The following is a 17,638-nucleotide window of genomic DNA, read 5'->3' on the forward strand; positions in this document are numbered from 1 at the left end:
GACCAGAAGATCAGCCAGAGTAAAATAGGTATATCATTGCAATGTAAAACTTTGTTGTGAAAACTATTAAGAAAAATCGATGGGAAAATATAAATTAGTTTTTATGAAGTTTTACTTGAATTTTGGAGTAAGAAAAAGTTACATGAATATTATGTTGTTTTTACTTTATTATTTAAATAAATTTTATGTGTGTTATAAAATGTTAAAAAAATAATTTTAAGTTTATCTAGCTCTTTGCTTTTTGTTTATCATTTATATATTTAAAAATGTATTTTTTTTTAAGTATATATTAGTAAATCGAATTGTAAATAAATAACTGTTTTAAATTATTTAATTATCATTTCTCAACATTAGACTGTTGTAATAAATTTAGATTAAAGATTTAAGATGAATTATAAATAAGCCCACATAAATCTAAATATATGGTATAATTTTTTTTTTAATTTTTTTCCCAGTGCGGTATCCGTGAGTATAACAAAAGCTTAACCCATGACAGGCGACGCGTCGCAACACGTAGCACAGTTTGATTAGAACAAAACGAAGCCACAGAAAGAGCAGCAGCAGCAGCAGCAGCAATAGCAACAGCAGCCATGATGTTGCATAAATTTAAGTGCCACAGATACAAGGCGCAAGATACAGAAACGAGTTACAGATACATCAAGAAGCAGGCGGGCCAGCAGATGAGGTCTCTCCTCGGAGTCGGCGGCATAGAAATGCGGATGCGAACTGGAGACCCCACTTCGCATATATATACACACACCGTACACTATATATAGGTATACTCGTATATCGGTGTCTACCTCCAGACGGGCGCTGCGGTGAAAGAGCAAAGTATCTTAGTATCTTAACATTTCAAATCCGCTGCGGTTCTGTGTGGAAACGAGTCTGGAAATTGGGTCAGTGGCACAGTATGCATGGCATTCTCCGTCTTCGTTGCCGTCTCTGTCTCTGTATCTGTATCTGTATCTTTTTCTGTAGTCGTAGTCGCACTCGTACTCGTACTCGTATCTGTGAGGTACATATATCCCCTACAACTGTGTGGGCTTCGCTGCTTCGGTGCTTCGGTCTTTCTTTGGCTCTTTCTTCTTTGCCTGGCTTTCTTTGTGGTCAATATAATGATTCTGCCCGACTGGCTGGTTCGGTTTAGTTTGGTTTGGCTTGGTTTCTTGGTCGCAACTTGACTTGGCTCGCATATTTTTGTGGCTGCTACTCCATTTTATTTATTTTTTTTGTATTTTTGTGGCCGAACGTGCCTCAATGCTACGCCGTCAGGTTGCTAATGGGACCTAAAAAGCGGGTCCACGGGGCGTGTGAGGCATATGCAATGGGGCAACACCCAAATGTCACTCACTTACCTTTGAGATGCCATCTAATGCCGAAATTTCCACCCATCACGCATACGACATGTAGTCCACGGAAGTCCACGGCCCCAAAAAATAAAATACAGTAGAACACCTTGGCAGTTGTAGGCTTAGTTTGTTTTTGCACATTTTGAATGACATTTGAATTTATTTAAATATAATTAATTAAATATTAGGCATTACAGCTACGAAATAAATATTTACAAATCGAAATGTGTTGAACAAAATTCAAGTTTGCTTTTGTAAAAATAAATAAAATTGCACGATAACTAAAATAACACAATTAATATTGTCTCTTGTTTATAGAAATTACACATACATTTAAATTAAGAATTAAACTAGTTTATGGATTATTTAGTTGTTGGTTTTTTTCGGGTGCTGAGTGTGTCCAATGTTTAAAGATAAATAATTTCGGGTATATCGAACATAGTTTAAGGTTAAGATTAACGTTAAAACTTTAGCAACAAACTTTTTAAAAAACAAATTAACAACGCTTTACGATATTGGCTAAATTAAATCGAGTTTATTACTTGAGTACTTTGCTAAACGATTTGCATCATTTCCATCGATTTCGGTTTAGATTTATCTCCTTCAACGTTACATATTTCGCAAATTGATTATTATGAATAATATTTTGCCAAGCCCGCTACAAATTCTTAGATCTACACATTGTTAAATATAACGCTTTTTTCCATTGGTTTGTACATTTTAAAAGTAATTAATTTAAAATTGTTATTGCTTTTGCTTGATTAGTGTTAATTTAAAATGTAATTTGTATGCGTCACTTTTTCAGTATTCAACATAATGAGGTACAGACAACATTCAGAACTTTATACAACTTCCGCTCCATTCCCGTCCTTAGTGGGTATTATTGTCTAGATTGTTATAAGATGCGATTTACCTGTGCCAGGACCTTTTTTGCTCAAAGCTCGCGTCCCTGCATCAAAACAGAACAACAGTTGCAGAATGACAATTGGACGCTTCGCTGTTCTTACATTGCTTGTGGTCTCTTTGTATTTTCGCTATCTTTGATGATAATAACTCGATTTGATAAGCCATACAGTGTTCCTAAAACTGCTCAAAATTCCATTTTCTGGGTTGGAGGTAGTAGGTTGATGGTAAGCTAACCTTTTACAAGAATTATTTTGGGTATAACATGGTTTACTGCTTAAAGCAACTATTGATTGATCTGGATTAGAAGTAGAAATCAATTTAGTTAATTTTAACTTTCGCACTACAGGAAATAAAAAAAAATTTATTAAAAAAAAAATTAAATATTTTTACAACAAAAAAAATTTTTAATTTTCAGTAAACTCTTCAATTTCAAAAACTAAATATACTGTTCTGCATTTTTTTAACCCTCTACTTTTCACAATTTACGAATAAACAAAGAGATCAAAAGCAACCAACAACAACGAATATCAAAAGTGTGTGTATGCCACTGCGTGACCTTGCTGGCATTATACTATATATGCTGTTTATATATAGGCTGGACAATCCCCGAGTTCTAAACGATACTTGGACATTGTCCTGGCCAAGCACTGGCACACACGCACACAAAGAAAGCAGGGAGAATCCATCTAGCACCCAATTTACCAAATTGAGGCGGGAATCATCCCTCACAGAAAAATATCAGAACTTGAACAAACTTAAAAAATATCAATCCTTGCCTAATTCTTGATTGATATGAAAACAATATGTAATTTGAAATCACCTGAAAAATATGTATTTTTAAGGCAAATTTTCAAGAGATTTCTTTGGTCTATTGTTTTTATATTCATAAAGATTTCTGAAACTATTGAGGCAGGCAATTTGTGTGATATCAAAAAAAAAGATATGATACATTGATATGATTTAATTTTGCAGTTTTAATTTGTTCAAAAACTTGGCGGATCTGTTAAGTATAAAGTGCATACTTTCCAATAAACTATACCTGATAGTTCGGTGAAAAGCAGAGATTTAACCAACTTCAATTCCACCAAATTTGATGGCAAAATAAATGTATAGGACCTAATTTTTCTGTGCTGGTAATGGAAGTGCTCCCTGTTAGATGCTACTGGTTGTTCGGCTAAAACATAAAGCTCGTGGAGGAGCGTCAGTCACGCCCAATTCTCTTGTGTATCTGTTGATGTTTGAGCAGGTGCGCCTTCTGGCGAAAGGCCTTGGCGCAGACATCGCAGCGGAAGGGTTTTTCGCCGGTGTGGGTGCGCAGATGCACCTTGATGTTGGACTTGTTGAGGAATCCCCGATTGCAGATGCTGCACCGATGCACGGGCTTCTCTTTGCCAAGCAGGCCACTTAGATCACTGGCGCTAAAACCGGACGGGGAAATGGCGCTCATTTGGGGCGTTGTGGGCGGTCCACCGCCCTCGCCCTGCTGCTGTTGCTGTTGTTGTTGCTGCTGCTGCTGCTGGTTGGACTTCTTCTGGGATCGGGATCTCTTGGCCTTGGGCGCTCCAGTTCGCAGCTCTGAACCCGTCGTGCTGGCCGTTGTCGTATGCGGATAATTACCCAGGAGATCCGGCGAACACAGGCCATTGTCCTTGAGGGATAGGCCAGAGTTTTGCATGGTGTAGCCCCCATGCTGATGGGGATTCCCCGTCGCTTGATTGTTGGTTGGATTGCTCAGGTAGCGCGGGTTGATCATCAGCCCGTTCGGGTTGTCCGTGGTGCTGACCACCGAACCGGGTGGACTGCAACTGCTGCTGGTGGCCGCCGCCAGTTCGTTGCAGTACGAGGTAGATGTGGGCGCCTGGGGATCCCCCTTGATCCCCGCTCCGGGATTTGATCCTGCTCCTCCTCCTCCTCCTCCCGAGGAGTTACCATTTGGTGGACCATTCTGCAGGCGATTCTGCAGCAGCGGCATATAGCCGTGGCTCAGCAAACTCTGCAGCGTCGAGCTATTGGCATGCATGGGCAGTGGACTGTGCGGCAGCATGAAGTCGCCCAGGGAATCCTGTTGCGAGACCAGCACCTTGGCCGACTCCTGCTGTATGCAATTGCCATCGATCCACGCATCCAGATCCATCCAGCTGTCCCGCGTGTCGTTGTTGTCATCCTTGTCCAGCTGATTGGGCACCGTGGTGTCCGCAATGGCGGACCCAATAATGGCGGCTATGTCATCGATGGAGTTCATGTCCACATACTCCGTCAGGTCCTTGTAGATGCGAACGCCCGAGTTGTGCAGGGAATCGGCCACCTGGTCGATGGGCGTTAGTGTGGCTATGCTGGGACCGGCTCCATTGCCGTTCCCCGACGACCCCGACGATCCGTTCATCACACAGCTATCGGCCACGGAGTAAAGCTTAGAATCTAGTTGACTATCGGCGAAGAGCTTGACATCCGCTAGGCAGGCATCGTTGCCTCCGCCTCCGCCTCCGCCACCACCTCCTCCGCCGCCACTCCCACTCAGGACACTTTCGGGCAAGCAGGTGGAGGAGGAGACTATGTTGTGCTCATTGGAATTGGAGTTGCTGTTGCTGCCGCCGTTCGATTGCGTGGCATTCGATTGGTTCTGGGCATGGTAGGCACTCTGCATGTAGTTGTTATTGCTCTCATCCGGCAGCCTTTGGGCAATGGCATGGTAATGGTGGCCGGAGATCCCATTGATGGACAGGTGGCCCGTGTAGCCGGTGAAGGGCGGCAGGGGCTTCAGATCCGACAGCGCGTTCAGCGACGATCCGTTCAGCAGCAGATTGTCCAGCACATCCAGCGAGTTCTTCTGGTCCGCATCGCTGGGCAGCGAGTCCAGGTCGTGCTCCAGCAGCAGTTTGTGCCCGTCGAGCAGGTACTGATCCTGGGCGGACGTCTGGGGCGGTCCCCAGCATGGACTCATCAGCAGGCTCTCAACTTCCGATTCACTTGGGCCGTTCATGCTGCAAAACTTCATTGTCAGTGGACCCAGGCGATCGAGGCGAATCTTCCGGCGATCCGAGTGTTAAAAGATCCAACGCTATCCAAGGACCAAGTTTTATCTGAAAAGAGTGGAAATCGGGAAATGGTTTACTTAATTGTTAAGGTTAAGAATTTTTAAATTGTAATGGATTACGTTGTTAGAAATGGACCACATGGCAGATTATTTTAAAATGTTACAAACTTTATAACTTGGTCTTTACAAAAACATACTATAGTATATAAATTATTCTACATATGAGATACTTGGGTTAAAAATCTTTGTGTTAAAAGACTCTAGTCTCATATATTTTAAGTAAGATTTTTTCTTCTTGGATATTTGAATAAAAAGAGTTAAATAATAAATTTGTTTAAGAAGAAGAAGTACAAAATATTTTTTTGTTAACTTTATTTAACATTTAGGGCTCCACAAATAATTTATTTTTAATGAAACTTAAAAGTCGATAGGATACCACAAAATCAAATTTATATATTACTAAAAATGACCCCAAATCATAAAAAAAACCCAAAAATAGTTTTGGTTAATAACAGGCTTAAAAGAGATTTCTCCAAGTACCATTTAAAATATAACTTCATTCATCAAAATTAAGCTTGACCAACTGATCCATTCCTAGATAGACTGTCTTCCAAATGCCCGAAAATCCCTTAGATAAAGCATAATCTTAGATCACAATTAAGCTTACACTAGCCTTCCGCTGAGATGACCCCACCTCTATATAATTAATATTAGGTTCTTCCCGTTCCCCGCACTTGCTGACAACCTGACACATCGATCCCGACCCACTAATGATTCTTTAATATGAAAATATTAAACAAAAGTTCGGCCCGCCCGTTGACCAGAAATATATTTTTTTCCACGGGGCTTCCCCACTCCCTTTTATTGCCCCCCAAACGAAAGAGATTAAGTTAAGACATTCGATAAGCCTAAATGTCCGTAAACAAGAAGAAGCAGCGGCATGAGATGCATAGGAAAGCGAAGAAGAAACTAAAATCGATACCAGAATCGGCCAATAATAATTTCCAAGCGGTATTTGGGTCAAAACATTAATAATCAGTTAAATTAGCATATAAATTGGTGGCGACAGAGTGAGAGGGGTATACAAAAGTGGGAAAGAGAACGCATTTGGCTACGAGTGTGCGATCGTATTCGATATTTGTATTTCGATGGTGCACGCTTGATTGGAACCCAAGTGGAAGTTCTCCACCAAAAGAGCGACAATGAAAGCCCAATGAAAACACACAGGTGTAGTCCCAAAAAACTACGCGAAGAAGAAGCAATGTCGGCCAACACTAAGCACCAGCAATTATACACACTGAAAGAAATTACAATAAGAGGAAAAAAAGTTGCAAATTTTTCTTACGTTTTGATTGAAAGGTAATGAGTATTATTAGTATACAATATATAAAACTAAATACACATCAAAAGAAATAGTTTGTTATTTTATTAGTTTCAAAATATAATGTGCATTGAATTTTAAAAACCTTTATCAATACGTACTTTTAAAAAGTCTGCTATTAAAACAAGCTTTTTTAAAAAAACAAAGAAGGTAAATAATTTAATTTAAATTTTGTATTATATGCTAACCTATATTAAAGAAAATATTTTTGTTGAGTGTACCTGTTCATTTGGTTAACTAGTTGGAACACAAAACGAAATGGAATGAAATGAAAGAAACGGTAAAGCAACAACACCCCCCTCTTTCTTTCTTTCCCTCTCAGTCTTTTGTGCATAAACAGTTAACTTGATTTCGAGGCTTGGCCAGAAAGAAGAAGACGAAGGCGAAGAAGTAGAGGAGGCAGAAATCAAAGCTAGACACTGTCCAGCTGCAAAGAGAAAATTTCGCTTTCAACAGGTTGTCTGTCGTTGGCAACATTTATAGCCCGGATACTTGGCAACATGTTGCGAGTTTAGCTAGCGGAAAGAAGAAGAAGCGCCTCTGTCGACGTCGACGTAGGCGTCAAGCCAGTTAAGCAGAAGCAGCTAAGCGTGGCGGCAGAGGATCGGCCGAGCAGCGACCGAGGCAGTGGCAGAAAAACTACCGTTAACCGAGAGACGTCGAGAGACCTGCTGACATACTTCCGCGATCGGCTAAAACCCGAAGTCTCCAATCGCACGAAGCCCGGCTTTTCTGTCTCCCTCTCTTTGGGTCTCTCCCTGTCTCGCTCTGCCATTGTAATTGTTGAGTTTTTGGATGCTCATTGCTCTTTCTCATTACCAACTTTTTTGTTGGCACAGTTTCGGTGGATTTTTGTAGTTGTTTCAGGCTCGTTTTATGATTTTATGAATTTCAGATTGCAAACCAGTACACTCAGGGAAAACAAAAACATTGACTTGAAATCTATAAGCAGAATTCAATTAAAGTCTGGAAATTAAATAAGTTATTATAGTTATTTATGAGTTCAAACATAAAAGCAGTGAATCAGATCTTTAGGAATATAGGTACATTTAAAAATAAAAAAAAAACAAGAAAGACAGCAAACTTCGGCAAGCCGAAGTTCATATACCCTTGCAGCTATCGCAAGAATTAAATATTTTTGAAAACATTAAAATTATGATTTACTTGCGTATATGTTTAAAAACATTGAAGCTATGACGATTTGCAGCTTAATTATTTGATTGTTCTATTATATATTTTTATTATTTGTAAGGGAGCTATATGATATAGTCGTCCGATTTTGATGAAATTTTAACCATAATTCTGAAATATTTAACCATTGCTATATGTCGAAGAACTAAACAAAAAATTAAAAAACAGCAAAGTTATAATTTTTTTCAATTATTCTTCCGATTGTTCCTATGGGAGCTATATGCTATAGTCGTCCGATTTTGATGAAATTTAAACCATAATTCTGAATTATTTAACCATTACTATATGTCGAAGAACTAAACAAAAAATTAAAAAACAGCAAAGTTATAATTTTTTTCAATTGTTTTTCCGATTGTTCCTATGGGAGCTATATGCTATAGTCGTCCGATTTTGATGAAATTTAAACCATAATTCTGAATTATTTAACCATTGCTATATGTCGAAGAACTAAACAAAAAATTAAAAAACAGCAAAGTTATAATTTTTTTTCAATTATTTTTCCGATTGTTCCTATGGGAGCTATATGCTATAGTCGTCCGATTTTGATGTAATTTAAACCATAATTCTGAATTATTTAACCATTGGTATATGTCGAAGAACTAAACAAAAAATTAAAAAACAGCAAAGTTATAATTTTTTTTCAATTATTTTTCCGATTGTTCCTATGGGAGCTATATGCTATAGTCGTCCGATCCGGCTCGTTCCGACTTATATACTACCTGCAATAGAAAGACAACTTTTGGGAAAGTTTCATGCAGCTAGCTTTAAAACTGAGAGACTAGTTTGCATATAAACGGACGGACAGACGGACAGACGGACAGACTGACAGACGGACAGACGGACAGACGGACGGACAGACGGACATGGCTAGATCGACTCTACTAGTGATGCTGATCAAGAATATATATACTTTATAGGGTCGGAAACGTCTCCTTCACTGCGTTGCAAACTTCTGACTGAAATTATAATACCCTCTGCAAGGGTATAATTATGAAATATTTGGAACAGGAAGGATCCAAAATTATTTTTAAGCAGAATATCTTATCTTTTCAACAAAATAAAGGTATCTGAGTAATTTTAGTTTACTCATTAAAAAAAGTGAATAAAATATTATCCAAATTCTACAATACTCCTCAAGAATTTTCGATAATTCCAAACCGTATCCCTTGTGAATAATTTATTTTTGAGTGTAAATTGGGGCGCCATAAGCCTGAGTGACCATTCGATGCTATACCTTTATAGCACACGTTGGGAATTGAAATTGGCGTGAAATATTTTATGGCAAACAAAAACGCCACTCATTCTCATTCCAATTCCGATTCAGATGCCGTATTCTGTATCTGAATCTGAGTCCCCTATTGTTATTGTTTGACTGCGCGTCAGATTTTACACATTTTTGTTTGGCCGGCGTTTTATTGTTGCTGTACATGAGCATTTTGCTTTTAATGAGCCACATTGTAACGGTGGTCCCCTGCTCCGTTTGCATTTGAATGCCCACACACACACACACACTTAAAGCTGGAAGCACACCTGAACTCACACCATCACACGATTTGCGGGGGCGCGCCGCACAATGGGCCTCTATTGTAATTTAAGCTTGTAAATGGTCAGAAGACTCCACAATGGACAATGTCAGCCGACAGAGATCGGCTGTGGGGGCATTATAATTACTGCTATGTCAGTCAACCGGGCTGAAAACCTTTAACGGTTATTCCGAACGAATTAGTGCGAATTTTTGACAGCCGAGTGATTTTATGACCTTTCCGTTGGTTTTTTTTGTGTGTTTAATGTGTTCATAATGCTGGGGTTAGATTTTGGGTTATAGTTTAATTGTAATTGGCAACTAATTTAAAATTTTCTTCTAAATAATTTAATTAAAGGTCAGGAAAACGTACTTATAAAATATTATTAAATGTTTTGTTTATGTTTTAAAATTTTTTATTGGTAAATTGGTGTATCTTTAGTGCCGATGATATCAGAAATTTTATTGTAAAATGCACTAAATACTTTTAGATCTTTTTCTAAACAAATGATTTAAGACACGAACTTCATATAGTCTGGGTTGCTTTAAGCTTTGAGTAGCACCATATAGAGAAAATATTGTTTCAATAAAGAAAGTCCGCCTCCATATACACACCCAATTAAGAAACTGTCTTCCATTAACTAAACGATCTGTTACTCCAGTATGGTTAAGTGATATCACAGATAATCTGTTTAGTCCACTCACAATCTCTCGAGAATTCCACAGACAATTGATCGGCCAACTATCGCAGGTCGAAGACAAAAAAATAACTTACTTAACGATCTAACAGGCAACTAAATGTCTGACCCGAGCAATTGACCAGCGAAATGAACTCTAAACCGCATCAACAACACGAAGCGAAACAACAGCTGTTGATCAGATGGAAATTGAGTTCTTAACGTTTCCTAGAAAACTCGAACGGAAATTGGTCTTAACCTTTGGCGGCAATCAACTTCCGTTTAAATGTTCGAACACGATGCGGCGGCAAAGGTCAAAACGTTTTGGCCAAAGTCAAGCTGCAAACACTTTCCACCCGCCTCCTCACGGACCCGAAAATGAAAAGAAAAATCAGGTCGCCATTGGTGTTTTTCGCGGGGCTGCTGTGGGGGCGCGGATCGCTGGAAAAAGCGAATGAAAAATTATTTGATTGCAAAATTTACAACCGCAAAAACAAAAACCGCACGTACCAGCTTCCAGTGTGGACAACAAAAAAAAAACTTTGACCAAGACCGAGAAGCCGAAAAAAAGCCTCGGAAACGTGTGGCTTGCATTGAGGTCACCATCAGTCATTGAAGGTTTGCGATGCTGTGAGGTTGCCCCATTCCTCCCCTTCCTCCCCGCTGCCCCTGGCCCAGCTATCTTGGCCCACTCGGATGTGGATGCAACAAATTGTTGGCAGTGAAAAACGAACGAGTCGAGAAGCGAAAGAATTGAGTTGGCTAGTCCACACTTTGTATACTCTTGGGTGCTTTTCTTTAAGCCGCAAATAAGCCGATTTATATTCTATTGAGAGTGCCTGTCTGGGTTATCAAGGAAATTGGGGTTTAGTCTAGAATTTAATTTTTATATTTTTTTAGTAACTGACCTATTTTCCAAAGTTTTTAGAAAATGGCTAAAGAGTGCTACAAAAGTTGTCCTTAATTTATTTAGTTAAAGAGCTTCAGCACCTTAAATATATTTGAAAAAATATTTTTCTGTAATTTAAAATATGTTAATGTTCCTTGCTGAATACACAATAAATAAAATGCCACATTTTAAGAATTTTAAGAATGCTGACTAAAAAAAAGTAACGTTTTAGAATGTTTTTCTTATTAAATAAATGAGTTAAAATTAAAAACTCTCCTCCACCCAGGGTATTCAGGTACTGAGAACTCGACAGACTGGTTAACTGGAAACTGAAAACTGGGGAACTGACTGCTAAGACAGCGGTGGGAAACGTGCTTGGTTCTAAGTTCTTGATTCTGTGCTCTTGGTTCCAGTTCTTCATCTCCTTGGCAGCTGCGCACTTGACCGCACATGTGGCACGTGTGCTGGATGGTGGATGTGGATAGAGGACGGCCGAGCTGTGTGAATTGTGGCATGCCCCTCCTGGATTGGACCCCTCCGGAATGACTAACTAACCCAAAGACAGACGGGGAGCCAAGCCCATCTGCAGACTGGTCAACAAATAGGCGCAGCAATTCGCTACAGACGCAATTAAAATCTTGTTTTCTCAAGTGGGCACAGAAAGAAATTTTAAGTCGAAATAAAGTTTTGTGCTTTTTAAGTATCCTATTCAAGTTTTAAAAATCTTTTTTTGATTTTGTATATAATAAATTATGATGTTTAATAGCTTTTAAGTATTACTTTTAATTGAATTTCCAATATTTAAATATCCAATCATTTTTTTTATTGTTTTCCCCAGTGTAAATTCAGGAATATGGTCATGAAATTGGCAAATGGGAGGGCGTGGAGCTGCCTGTTGTACAGCAAATGAGTTGCTCTAGTCATCAATCTGATGCACATGAATGATGATGTTCGAGGTGTAAATTAGGTTTTAAATTTACTAGTCTAACAACGTGAAGAAAATGTGAAATAGTTTTTGTGGTTTGCCCCACATAACTTTAAGAACCTGTTTTACTTTAGAACATTAGTTTCAAATTCTGATAAAATTAGTATTTATAAACTGGTTTCTTACTTCATCTTTTTTCTCTAGGTAGAATTTATATTACAAATTTAAATAAATTTTGATAAAATACAACAACTTAAAATAACTTGCATGTGTAAACAGGTTTTTCCTTTCTTAACTTCTTTACCCCCATGCATGTATCGGAGGCTAAGATACATCTGTTTAATCTTTCTTTAAACTCTTGTGGTTTTGAGCAGCTCGGTTTTATCGTCCGCTGTTTGTTTAAGCCATGAATGAACTTCTGGCAGAACAATTTGCTCTGGTCGGCACTTGACTCGCCTCGACATAAGTCCCTGGTCGTCGGGAACTACAACTGCCGTTAGCTTCCACGGCCTCCACTCCCTTTTTGTGGCCAACATGTGTCCAACAAGCCAGATGACAAGCTGGCGATAAGGCCGGTCTGAAAGCCCCACAGGCTTGGCGATACTTTTATGACCGAGGCTGTATACGAGAAAAAAAAACCTGAGATGATGTACTGGACCCTCCACACAGCGAATCCACTCCCTGGAGGCCCAGCAAACACAACTATGCAAATTTTTGTGTATTTTTTTATGATGTTTAACTATTTTTAGTCGCGTTTTTTACCAGCTAGTTTTTTGTTGTTATTTAAATGTATGTGTTTGTATGTGCGTGTCGAGACTCTATTATTATTATTTTTCGTGGGTTTGTTGTGGTCATCCGAGAGCAGCAAAAGCAACCATAACAACAACCACAATGACAGCATGTCTGGCAAGTCCCAAAAAGCATTGCCCAGGTCAGCGAACTTTTTTCTCTCCGCTGCCTTTGTGAATAATATTTGCGTAGTTTATTCCATTTGTAGTTGTATTCCTTTTGTTGTGCAGCTAAATGTGCAAATTAAACATAAAAGTTTTGGACTAGGGAGACTCCTAAGCAGTTGGCAGGCTATAAATATTTCTGAATTCATACATACATATTTGCCAAATTATTTGATCATCTTTGGTTCTTGGGTTATGATCAGCTAATAGACTTACAGACAAAAGGTGATTGGCAGCTTAAGCTTCGACATCATTGTCGATGACCTTTTTGTTTTTTTTTTTATTAATATTTTGACTAATGCATTACAAGTGTTTGTATTTGGCTTAAATTATTATACTATCAATTTTTATTATTCAAATATTTTTTTAATTTGATTTAATTGTTATCTTAAAAATTAAAATATAAAAATCAAAATAATGATTAACAAAAGCTTAAGATTTAGTTCCAGACGAAATTTTTGTATTTCCCGAAATAGTGCATCAATGTATTAATTCAATACAGTAATTATTTGAAAGCTCATGGTTAAGCCAAGCTTAAGAACTTAATTTCGGTTTGTAATTGATATGTTATGCTCGCCTCCTCATTTTCTGTCTTCACGGGAAAAAACCTCCTCAGCTCGCTCAGCACATCTCTTAATTAAAGATCAAATCGGAGCCGATTGGGAGCTCAATTTTGAAATTCAATTAAAAACGAAAGAAGAAAATCAGAAAATGTGAGAGAAAGATATGGAAACAGCAACGAAAATCTTTAACCCAAAATGCAACTTAATGCTTAGCGAATTGGTTACGCTCATTGACGCTGCTAGACAGCTAAAAGAGTTGCTGTTGCTCTTGATATTGCTGCTGCTGGGCCAATTTCATATGCCCTGCCGCTTTGGCTTACACTGAAAAAAAAACACATTTTCATACATTAAAAAGCTGTACATTTTAGGGAAATAAATGTGACACTAAAATTGGTGCAACATTAAAAAAAATAATATTTTACTTATTTTTAGAAGAATTTCATAAGCTAATTTATCAATTATCAGATTATATTTCTTACAACAAAAACAACAAGCTAATTATATTGAAATAAAAGTTTTAACATGATTTGCTTGATTATTGAAAGTAAGTCCGATTAAATACAAATACAAGTTATAATATAATTGTACAACTTGTAGATTTTTTTACAATATTTTTCCCAGTGCCGCTCTATCTCTCCCACTTTGCTTTGTTTTTGGGGGAAGTGCCGCTTGCCGAATGAGTAAGCGTAATTTTGCGTCATCTAACGGTACAAGCAGCCGCTACTGCTGTTGTTGTTGCCTTTGTAGCTGGAGTTTTTGTATATATTTTTTTTTTGGCTGCCATTGCCATTCCGTTCTTAACAGCCGATTGTTGTTGTATTTTAGACCATTTTTGTCAGACAAACAAACGGTTTTATGATTTATTTTTAGCCCGACCAACGGCTTGGCAACAGTAGCAACCCCTCTCCCTGCCGCCTCTCAACTTCCCCTTCCCTTGCCTTTTTACCAAAAATATAAAAAACATTTAAGTGCTAGCTGTAAAGCGAAGAGAGGAGAATCACAACTTTTTACTTCCGACTGCAGTGGGGAAGTTCGTTTTGAGGTCGCCTAAAGACGCTTAATTGTTTTGGGATCATTATATTTTACAGCTTGTGGATTTTTGGCTGCACATTGCGCATACGTCATGTGGGAAGATCCGGTTTAAATAAGGAAAGAGTGTTTAATCCGATCAACTACAAAAATTTGTTTAAGGAATCTTGGAGAAGGAAAGTACAAAAAAACATTTTTGTTAGGGGATAGTGCAATTATGAAAATTTTCATCAAAAGTGTTCTTAATCTTAGTTTGTGATTAAAAATATTCGGTTAACCTTTCTAGCCTACAATAACAGTATCGACATTTACGTTTTTACAATTTATTTGTTTTTTTTATATACAGTTTCGGCCTGATGTTAATTAATAACATTTTAATTGTCTTCGTGATTTCTTTTTTACAAAAATAAGGATAAACAAACTATTTGCTATCACAACTATTCTATTTAAGACTCTAGAGTTACCTGAGTCTTTCTGAAAAATCTAAGTTAAATTCCCGAAATTTTAAGCCAGACGAAATAACAAAATTTCTAAAATAATAGTTCTGAAAATTTACTAAATTTCGTGGAAGAATCTAGAGAGCTATAAAATAACTTTAAATATAAATTATTGATTTTAAAATTTTAACGCATTGTCAATAACATTGAGTAAAATTAGTAAGGTAGTTCTGGAGTCTATAATTCAGTCCTCTAGAGAGCATACTGGATCTAATGATAAGAAGACTAATGAGAGTATATTTTTGCAATAGTTTCTTCACCTCGCAGAGTGAACTTAGCACCGAATTCCGTTCCCAGTTCTAATTAGCATTGTATCCATCTCGGGATGGCTTGTCATTGCCCATTAGTGGCATGTGAATTTCACAATTGTCATAAGTAGAGCCCTCCAGGCTGGTTCCCCTTATTCTACATCCCCCCGTCCACGATCCACCTGCCTGTCTATAGGCCGTCTATTTGTATTTCATAACAGGTGAGTAATATACGAACATATCGGAAACGATTTCGGTCAATGACTTTTGCCTGATTTGTTTATAAGCCAGAATTGAGAATATTCTTCTTATTCGCGGGGCCGTTGACTTGAGGAATTTTCGTTTGTTTGGCTTTGCTCTGGCTTAGGTTTTTGGGGTAGGAGATTCATTCATTACTTACTGTTACGAAATTGCAGCTTCAGCTAATTGACATTTTGAAAAATATATTCTAAAATGTATCAACGTCTTTTGGCAGTTTCTTGCTGGAGTTTTCCGCTTGAGTTTTTGTTTGCGATAATCCGTGTTCAGTTTATATTTAACAATCCTTGGGGTGTAATTAAAAATCCTTTAATTGGTTGTCGTTTTTAATTCTTGATGATATTCTTGGTTCGATTTTGAAATATTTAAAGCAGTGCAGGTAAAATAAACAATGGGCCAAGCACCAAGAGAGAACAAAATAAAAACCAACACCAAATGCGGGCAAAGTAAAAATGTGGAAGATAAAAAATAAAAAATAATAACATTTTTGTATACTCACAAAAACAATGGGAGGAAGACATAAAACTATGCATAAAATAATGATCGGGTAGTAGTACGAGTAGATTGTTTATTATATGTGGGGTATAGATATAAATTGCAACCTTGCAATTTGGGATGATAGTTCCGTAATGGGTAGTGGTTTAATTTAGATTGCTTTCCAATATTCTTGGCTTTTATTGGATACTTGTTTGTTTTTGCAGTATATACAATGGGTCAACGCAGCTGATTTCCGGGCTAATATATTTACAACAGCGTTTTTTGGGAGTATTTAGCATGTGTAATAATATTATTTTAGTTTGGATATTTCGTTTTGTATTTGTTTTGAATTTTAACTTTTTATTAAGCGTATTTCCTTTGTATTGCACTGTTTTTCTTCACTTAGCACTTTGTTGTGAATTTTTTAGTTGTCGGACTTGTAATGTATTTGACAATTTCTTTAACTTTTTGTCAACCATTTTCACAATTTTTTAGCCGCATTTTAAACATAGTAAAATTTTGCGTTTTTGTTCACTTTTTTTTTCTTTCTTTCTTTTGTATTTTTGATGTGGGTTTGTTCTAATTTCTGTTGCTTGCTCTTTCGATTATTGCCACTTCACATGTTCGCCACTGTATCTGTGTTCGTTTTTTTTTTTTTTTTGTATATGTGTGTGCGAAGAGGAGGAATAAGTCCACGTCCACAAGCAAATCGAACCGAACCGCGAATCGAATCGAAAAAACGCAGAAACGTGCGCACAAATCCGCAGACGTCAACGATAGAAAGCCAACTGTGCGCAGGCGCAACACGAAAAGAAATTTCCGAACCAAGAAGTTCAACGGCGACGCCGACGTCGACGCCGGCAGCGATTCGAGCAGCTCAGATACAAAGATACAAATCACGTTCCAAACTCAACGCCGGAGAGCGTTCAGTATCCCGCAACATGCTCGAAGCGATCCAGCCAACATGTTGCAGCAGGTGGTCGAGGTCAGTTCGAGTGAGTTCAAAGTCAGGGCTAAGTTTGTTTATGTTGGTGAAACGTCGATAAATGCGTTTGCTTTTTAATTTCTCTGCTACTTAAAATGCATTTAAAATCGTTTGATTTTCAAGAATATATATTTTATTTTATTCAAATTTTGACATTTTTACGAAACCTGTTAAAGAGGTCTATTTTTTATTTAATGTAATTTTTTATACATTTTTTATTACTTATAAGCTATAGACAAATTAAAGTGATACCTTTATTAAATATTTATATTTAAAATTGTAAGTCATCTTGTTAATATTTTAGTTCTAGTTCGACGATCATACTTGTTCGAAGCTGTTCTCCCTCTCTCTTTGACTATTACCTGCTCTCTCTCATGCGCGGTCGCATACAACTTGACCTACTTAACAAAAATTTAAACATTTTTTCCTGTTATTCCGCCTCGTAAACATGTTGCAGCAATTTACAGTTCCGCCAGCAACATGTTGCTCATAGTCCGTGCTTCAAAAATATATATATGGTATGTAGTTGTTGCATTTCCTCTTTGGCACTTGCTATTGTTGTTGTTTTGGTTGATTGTTGGTATTGCTGACGCTACTGCCGCTGCTAATATTGTTGTTGTTCATTTGCAGGCGGTGTGCAGTTAACGGTATCGCTTCGAAAATGAAAGCTCCGAGCAGCGCTCACAGGTTGCCGTGTTTTGTGTGAATTTTTGTGTTTTTGCTCACGACTTTTTTGCCACAACAGAAGTTGTTG

General features: G+C 37.7%; 1 protein-coding gene across 3 annotated transcripts; it reads right to left on the minus strand.

Annotated features, from left to right (window-relative positions):
• Positions 1–1,352: 1,352 nt before the first annotated feature.
• Positions 1,353–16,686, minus strand: LOC108143988 (ichor). 3 transcript variants are annotated; one of them, XM_017268602.2, is made up of 3 exons: positions 15,922–16,686; positions 15,565–15,708; positions 1,353–5,335 (listed from the first exon to the last, which is right to left on the minus strand). In XM_017268602.2, exon 3 carries the CDS (start codon positions 5,248–5,250, stop codon positions 3,457–3,459), a length of 1,794 nt encoding a protein of 597 aa, XP_017124091.1. In that variant the 5' UTR covers positions 5,251–5,335; positions 15,565–15,708; positions 15,922–16,686; the 3' UTR covers positions 1,353–3,456. The 3 variants fall into 3 exon arrangements, with proteins under 3 accessions (XP_017124091.1, XP_017124092.1, XP_017124093.1); XM_017268603.2 differs by having other exon boundaries at positions 15,565–15,729; XM_017268604.2 differs by lacking the exon at positions 15,565–15,708.
• Positions 16,687–17,638: the final 952 nt, after the last annotated feature.

The sequence above is a fragment of the Drosophila elegans genome, unplaced genomic scaffold, assembly GCF_018152505.1.
Source record: "Drosophila elegans isolate 14027-0461.03 unplaced genomic scaffold, ASM1815250v1 contig_468, whole genome shotgun sequence".
NCBI classification, from domain to species: Eukaryota; Metazoa; Arthropoda; class Insecta; order Diptera; family Drosophilidae; genus Drosophila; species Drosophila elegans.